This window comes from Rhinopithecus bieti, unplaced genomic scaffold (genome assembly GCF_001698545.2).
Source record: "Rhinopithecus bieti isolate Rb0 unplaced genomic scaffold, ASM169854v2 scaffold_19, whole genome shotgun sequence".
In the NCBI taxonomy this organism is placed as follows: domain Eukaryota; kingdom Metazoa; phylum Chordata; class Mammalia; order Primates; family Cercopithecidae; genus Rhinopithecus; species Rhinopithecus bieti.
In genome coordinates, this window is record NW_016803360.1 from 2,984,792 (window position 1) to 2,993,254 (window position 8,463).

The following is an 8,463-nucleotide window of genomic DNA, read 5'->3' on the forward strand; positions in this document are numbered from 1 at the left end:
TGTGTAGATGTGTGTCTAGGATGGGCTGTGCAGACAGGGAGGATTAGAGAGATAAAATATGTAAAACCATAAGTGTGTGTATATGTATGCAGGTATATAAATATACTTATGTATTTATTAAATGTTTAATTTGACATGAAATATATGATATGTTATATAATATACTTATATAATTATATTAAATAAATTTATATAAATAATATATGTACATATATAAGTATAAATATTATGTATATATAATAATATATACATATGTGTATATAATATTTACACCAGAAAGGCAAGAAATAAGAAAATGTATCCAATCATAAAAATGGGATGGAGGAATGATACAAAGATTGGGGTAGAAAATAATTGGGTTCTCCACTCAATTATTTTTATTCTTGGTTGGAAAAATGGATGAGATGCATTTGTCAAATTGAGTCCAAGAGCTATTCTGTCTCTCACCCTCTTGAAAGTTCTGCATTCAGAGTATCTTTTATCTCGTGGAAGATATATCTATTCAGCCAATACTATCCATGTTTTCACACTGAAACCAAAAATGAATAAATGATTTCAGTAAAGCAAGATGTATGTAAGTTATGATTTGTATTTCCCCATTTTTATTTATCTGTAGTGTTTTTTAAACCCATCACAGTCTGGATTTACTTTACATTATTAGTGTTAATTATTATTATTATTATTATTATTATTATTATTTTTTGAGATGGAGTCTCACTCTGTTGCCCAGGCTGGAGTGCAGTGGTGTGATCTCAGTTCACTGCAACCTCCGCCTCCTAGGTTCAAGTGATTCTCAAGTCTCAGCCTCCTGAGTAGCTGGGACTACAGGCATGTGCTACCGCATCTGGCTAATTTTTTGTATTTTTAGTAGAGATGGAGTTTCACCATGTTGGCCAGGCTGGTCTTGAACTCCCGACCTCACGTGATCTGCCTGCCTTGGCCTCCCAAAGTGCTGGGATCACAGGCGTGAGCCACCATGCCCAGCCTGCATGATTTTTTTAAATGACCAGATTCATTCCACATTTCCAGATGATGCTTTAGTACTAGAAATTTAGAAAGAATAAAACCCCACAGGAATAAAAATCTAGCAATCAACTGCATGAATATATGTTAGTAAAAGTTGGATCAACAGGTGATAAAATTCCACAAATTCAGTGAACTCTGAGAATAAATATGGAAGGTCCGCAGTTAATTACCCTGCAAAGAAAACGAACGTTGAACTTTCTGACTGTTAATAGACTTTGCTTCCCAATTAAAAACTAGCAGTTTGAAAGGTTTACCTCATCAATGATTCCCTATCCAGTTTTCAGATGCAGTTAGCCCTTGGATTGATTTGCGTATTTATCCTTGTTGAGGATGTTATACATTTCTATCTCCTTTTAAATAAGGGAACTATGCCAACAATTCATCAGTATTTGCAAATTAATTATGATTAAACTTTCATAATAGGGATTATGGTTAATTGTTGATTCATCTCCCAGTCCTCCTTTTCGTGACTAATTCTCTTATCAATTTGACCTGAGGTGGCAGATATCAAAATTTCCAATTAGACAACTTCTCTCACAATTACCTAAGAGCCATGAATTTGATTTAGAAATGGCGTTGTACATGTGTGTTTTTCTATCACGTATTAAACCCACAATCTGTAAAAAAGATTTAGGCGGATGTTTGGGAAATGTTTTCTGTGATATTTGTTTTTCTTCAAAGGCAGTGCCAACAATATTTCATTTATGGTTTGGATTCCCAACATGCTAATTTCAGCACCCCTTTATGTCACCAGGGTCATTTGTTTGGTATTTAGTTATGCTTCTGGTATTTGCTGTCATCATAGAGACCTGACATCTTCCCTAGCTTCAAAAGAACAATTTAGCTAACGCTAACATTTAAATATATTCAGAAATTTTGCTTTTCATTAATAAGACAGGAAGCCTCATCTCTATGGACTGCTAACATGATGATTTGGTGGAAAGTAAAGTCCAGCCAGCTGTTAAGTTGAATTTAAAAATTTACCAATAACAATGGAATATTTTTGCCCTGTCCTGTACAGTCATATTAAGATTTGCAATATGAATATCCATATCTAGAAAAGGACTATCATACCATAAATAGCTCAAAACATAGCCTGTATGTTTTCAGTAAATATTATGGCAGTTTATTATATATCAATTATAAACTAATATATAATACAAATCTTCACAAATCTGAAAATGCCAAATTTAGTGAATATTCAGCTTTTTTATTTTTAAGTGGAGTCTCACTCTGTCACCCAGGCTGGAGTGCAATGGCGTGATCTCAGCTCACTACAATCTCTACCTCCCGGGTTCAAGTGATTTTCCTGTTTCAGCCTCCCAAGTAGCTGGGAATACAGGCGCCTGCCACCACGGCCATGCTAATTTTTTTTTTCTTACAGATGGGATTTCATTGTGTTGACCAGGCTGGTCTTGAACTCCTGACCTCAGGTGATCTGCCCACCTCAGCCTCCCAAAATGCTGGGATTAACGGCGTGAGGCACTGCACCTGGCCAATATTCTGCTTTTAATAAAATTTTTCTTTTCAAGATGATTTTACTTTCTAACAGATTCCTATTGCATTGAGGACTCAGTTTTGCTTTATTTTTGTTGTTTTTTCAAATGTTTTACCAAGTGCAACTTGTCTCTAATTAAGATTTAGAACAGTGTACATTTTGAACAGATATATCATTTATTTTATGTATATACATAATAATGGTTAGAATGTTCATAGTTACACTGTTCATCAGTAACTCTGTGAATAAAGGGTTCACATCCAAGATGTTTTCACTGGTCCATGGCAAAGTAAGAAAATGAGAACAACTTTCCACATTTTTCATAAAAATAGAAAGGATGCAATTTAAATAATTGTCCTCCATTTTGATCTTATGGTTTTTAAAAACTATTGATGGTTTTTAAATGCCCTTTGTTTCATAAAATAATAATGATGTTTCATTAAATGATAGAAGTATATTGGAGGTTATTATTACTTGGAAAAACTAAAAGCTAGAACTCCTATATCAGTTTCACAAATCTGTCACACATTTATTTTTAACTTCACATTTTTTTTTTTCTGAAAATTATGAGTCTGGAAACCACTGCTGTGAGCAGAATTTTGTTATTCCTAGATCAGAGATGACACATAGTGTTGAAGTGATTTTTCTGTGGTCAATTATGTACTAAGTGGTGGAGCCAGGAGGAATATCTAGCTACCCATGTGCTGGCACCTCATGGTCCCCCTCTCTTTCATCACCATTATTATTAGAATACATGGCCAGATTGCAATATTAGGTAGGAAAATTGAGAGTCCATGTTTGTTCCTCATAGCGATGTGATTTGTTCATTATGTCAGGTATTCCTTCCAATTTAAACAGGATTGTGTTCTAATCTAAAAGGTCATTCATAAGCCACTCATTTGAAACATCTTCCCAGATAATTAGTTTTATGAAATTCTCAAGACTGACACCCCAAAGCATCCTTAATCTATAATAAACACAGGAGTACAGGGAAGCTCACCTCCACTTTGTTTACATTTCTATGGGCAAATGTGCTGACTTTCCAGTGAGATGTGTGGAACTTAAGTGCCCTTACTGTAGCCTTGGGAATAGAAACAGGATCACCAACAATCTCCACCCCTTCTATCTTCACCCACACGTGAGCAAGGCCTGTTTAGAGAGGGAGAAAGAAAAAGACCTTATATTACTTGGAAAATGAGAAGCAAAGATTTTAGACAAGAACCAATGACTGGGAACCAAAATGCAATGAGTGCTTGGCAACCCAGGAGTAGTGGCTGCTGTTGTGAGACATGGGAGCTAAAACGGGAGGAGATGAGAAACTGAGCTTTAAGGGTTTTAAGAAGGAAGGGAGCTGCAGCAAAGATCACAGGTCTGTGGGGTTGCCACGCCTCCTATTTTCTTTTTCTAATATCCCTTTTGATTTTCACAATTGGTCCTGTTCTCATATGTCTGGAGTGAAAGTAAGGGAAGATCTGTGGTTTTTTGGTAGGATGGAGTTTCATGTGCCATTGTCTCCTTCCTTGCCATTATTGTGAAGATTCCTCCACTAGAGTTACTGATGATGGCAACAGACAAATGCCAGATGGGAGGTTTGGGTTATCGTTCATATTATTAAATAGCGGTAGAAAATTGGCAAGTTAAAGACTCGCTGCAAAAAGCTTCTGTAAGGGCCAAGGGAGAACTTCCCTTTTGCCCTCTGAAGGTTTGCTGAAAAATCAACTGAAAAAAGTTAGCTTGGTAGGTGAAAGGCATACGAAGTGTGTTTTAAAATGCATAGCATGGAATAATCACAGGAGGATGATTACCCAATAACCCCATGGGGGCATAGATGTAGACATACCCTTCTTCACAGGGGAGGGGAGATGGGGAAAATATGGCAATTTGGCAAATAGTAAATGATTTTTAGGGGAATTCAAGAACATACAACTGCCTGGGACAAAGTCTGTTGGGCCCACAGAGCAGACAGTGGTTTGTAACAAAAGTTTGTTCAGGTGTGTTGACAAACTTCAGTCCCTCTTCATGTGAAATGAGTTAAATTAATGAAAATTTAGCAAAAGGGCCAGAGGAAACTTTTCTTTTTGGTGAGATCAGACTGTAAGTAGATAAGGGAGTACCAGAGTAAAACTTATTTCGGCATTTGCTGGTCTCCAAGGGCCTTTAATTTAAAATCATCAGCATACCAGGATGCTATATTTTTGGGTATGGGTTTCTGAGCCTCAATATCTCATAAAATGAATTTAACAGTGTTTTATATTAAAACCAGATACATATTGGACTCCTCAAGTCTTGATAATAATGAATATGTCAGAAGGGCAAGTGTTCAAGTATCTTTCAACCACAAGTCAGGATTTTATGTTTCTGTTAACAAAGTTGATGGCATACTAGAGCTGTCTCAAGAGTTAGTTGTTGCTTTTTTGAATGATTGACAGGTCAATTAGATTTTAATATTATATCTTTACACTTAATTTCTGTAGTTACCTTTAAAGTTGTGCATTTTGGTTGATGGCCAGAGTGCTGACCAGCTCATTCCCCTGCAGCCTAAGCATTTAAACATTTTCTGCTACCTTGTATGGTTGCTATGAGACAGCTGTCATTGAAGAAATTCTGTTGAAAATCTGAATTACTCTCTTTTTGTATTATTTTAATGTTTGATATTCACATGGTGATTGTTTTAACAGTTTTTTTTTTTGTTTTTTACTTTAAAGAAAAAGCTATAAATTAGTTATATGATCTTTTCTTCCTCCTTTCACATGATGCTGCTAACTCAATAGAGAGACACCCGATTACAAATGCTATTGATGGAAAGAACACTTGGTGGCAGAGTCCCAGTATTAAGAATGGAATCGAATACCATTACGTGACAATTACACTGGATTTACAGCAGGTATAGTTCCTCTTTTCTTGTCATTTCCACTTTTGAAACTGCATTTTACATTTGCTGTTTGTTCAGTTAGTAGTTTGTGAGTGAAAGGATACTCTTTCTTATCACTCTCCATTGTTTTCTTGATAAGACGAACAAAGGGTCCTATTCATATGGCATATTGTTATTTAGAGGTATTTGGCATTTAATTCTAAAGCACAACTCAAATGGAAGCATGTGAAGAGCTTAGAAATGAATTAGGAGCTGACTCTGTTTTAGCTAGCTGGACTTAATGATGAAAATATGGATCAATAAAATTTTACATAACAAAAATATAATAGTATCATTTTTAACTTTTAAAATAATACAACGCTCCCACTGTGCTGATGGTGTGTGCACTTGAAGGTTCTTGGATAACAAGGCTCTTGAGCAAATTGCCTCTCATTACTGAGAGTTGAGAAAGCTGTGACAGTTGATTTCAAATTAAACTTGGGTGACTAAATGAGGCAACAAGCCTTGTAGTTATACAAAATTGATGCCGGAAGTTGTTCAAGTTTGTCTTGCATAGGCCTGGGTGCCTTCTATGCTTAATTTCTTTCTTCCTTCTCTTCACAATATTCAGGTCAGGCTGAAGTTATTAATCAGGAATCACCAGCACCTCAAATTATTTAGGCTTGCAATTAGGATGGAGAGTGGACAAATGCCACATTCCATCCTATTTGTATGCCTAAATAATGTGCAGGGGTGATGGTCAGGATAGTTAATGACAGACACCATACACTGTAAAGGTCATGGTTTTTATAAGTTGTCAGTGTGTGGGGAAGCCACAGCCAGTGGGCTAGATCAGCACAAGACATTTTCCTAATGAAGGCCATTTGCCACCAGCATGAGTACAGTCTCCCTCCTCCAGTGTCTAGGTTCATTTTGGTGAGGGCTGCATATATTCAAGAGCCACAAAAAGCTGGCTGGAGCAAACAAGCTGGCGGGTTACATGGTAGACCTGCCTTCCAACCATATGGGACTCTTCGGGATATGAGGAACTGGTGGCAGCAGGGGCTCAGTGTTGCAGCTTAAATCACCAACTGGCATGGACTTATTTCTACCCTCACTAGTATATAGCAGCTGAATGTCAGTCCTGAGTTAATAATATTTCTCAGGAAGTCTCAGAACACTATCAGAGAATGGCAAGGCAAGCGACCACACTGATCAATCATGCTTTAGGAAAATTAATCCTGTGCATGAATCCCCTGGGGATCTTAGCCTTAAAACGGACTGCATACCGCTCCTGATAAAGACAACTTGGTCCTTTATTGGTCACAGGAGTTCTCCCCCTTCATGTGATCATTGAAAGTCTAGTCTCCCAATCAAGAGTGAGTCTGCTGTGCATTGACTCAGGTCATCTCCTGGGACAGGCAATCAATAAATAGTGATGCTTTATTGTTCTGGTTTACTTTCCATTTATTCTTTTAGATTGCACATAGAACAATGGAGTCAATTTTTAATATAATTTGCACAAATCACTTATACTACTCTTTGAGCTCAACAGCAATATTATTTACCTGTTATCAAACATGGCAGCATTTTTTGCCTCCTAATTTACAATTGGATGGTGCAACCACAAGTTTTTGCTAAATCATTTCTATCTAACTTGCCTGTTTTTATCAATTCAGCAAGTCAAACAGTTTACCTGAAAGCCTGTTTTTCAGTGATGTCATTGATATTTTCCTAAATTTGCTTTGCATACTCACTCATCCATTCCCACACAGTGGCTCAAAAATTATGTGGATTTGTCTTTCTGTTTTCTCTTCTTCCCATTTAGTTTAATGGAGGTAAGATGAGTGAATATGGCAAGACATATTTTATGCTTCATTCATCATAACAAAGTGCCAGAAATCTGTATATAACCCAGGTCTACTGGACTCCAAAGTCTGAAATTCACCAAGTGGAATTGGTACAGAGGATACGTGTTCAAATTCTCCCATATTCCAGGATGGTGTCCATCCATATCCTTATTTATTCCAGCTTTCTATTTCCTGAAAATCAACCTACTGTGTGTGTAAAAGAAGGGGAATTCAAGTAATCTATAAAATGTAATAAACCCTTATTTCTACTTGACTCAAGATTTAAATTTAGTCAGTTATTTAATGATGTGAAAAGTTAAACAGTTTTTGTAATCAAGTTTCGTGATGGAGCTTCTCAGACAAGAAAGAGCTTCAGACTTCTCATTTGGCCTCAGGCTTTGGAATAACAAGCTGTGAGACATATTTATAATACTTATTCAGCTACGGATGGTATATTGTACTGCACTGGCAACAGAGAAAATGTGGACATTCTTATTATGTAACTCCACACAATAATCCTGAATAAGCCAGCTAATATTAATATTCCTATTGCATAGTTGAAGAACAGTGTGCTTTAGAAAAGTTCAGTGACTTGGCCTTCTTTCTAAAGCTTATTATGGGCAGGGCTGGGACAACACGAATAGTCTGGATCCAGACCCAAAGTACACTAGTCTTTTCTAAGGGGAATCTGAAGACATAATCCTAGGGAGCTCAGGATAATTTTTTATATATATTTTCAAGTGCTCCAAATATAGTTCAGGTTCAAGAAATATTGCACTATCTTCTCCTGGCTTCTATGGGATGATATAGCCAACAACCTGTTTTGTTATAAAGCAGGGGACTAGAACTCTCATTTTCTAGTATTCTCTAGTGTGCCTCTAAAATGGCAAAGCTTCTGTCTTTTCTACCTACAGCATGAAGGATTAATAGGTTATTCAAAATAAGATGAACTATTATCCACTGGGAGTAAAGGGCAGTAAAGTTATAATGAATAGGTAAATATCACTAAATGTTTGTTTGTCATTGATTCAGCAAGAGGCTTGACCATTTATTAGCTTTTCTTCTTATTTTGAGGTGTATAAGTTTCAACAAGTGCCAGTATTGTTGTTGATGAATGCTTGGCTCCTCTATGACACATTTTTATAAATTAGTATCTGAAACATAACAGGAACTATTGCATTTATTTGATTAAATCACCATAGATTACAGTGGGCTTTTTTTTTTTTTTTTTTTTTTTT

The 8,463-nt window shown here is 36.3% G+C and overlaps 1 protein-coding gene across 1 annotated transcript in view; it reads left to right on the forward strand.

The window, feature by feature from the left end:
- LAMA2 (laminin subunit alpha 2) overlaps positions 1-8,463 on the forward strand; it is a 640,343-nt gene that overhangs the window by 175,165 nt on the left and 456,715 nt on the right. Inside the window, exon 3 of the mRNA XM_017879679.1 lies at positions 5,296-5,408. Coding sequence (XP_017735168.1) covers positions 5,296-5,408 — 113 coding nt within the window. The remainder of the gene's footprint in view (positions 1-5,295; positions 5,409-8,463) is intronic.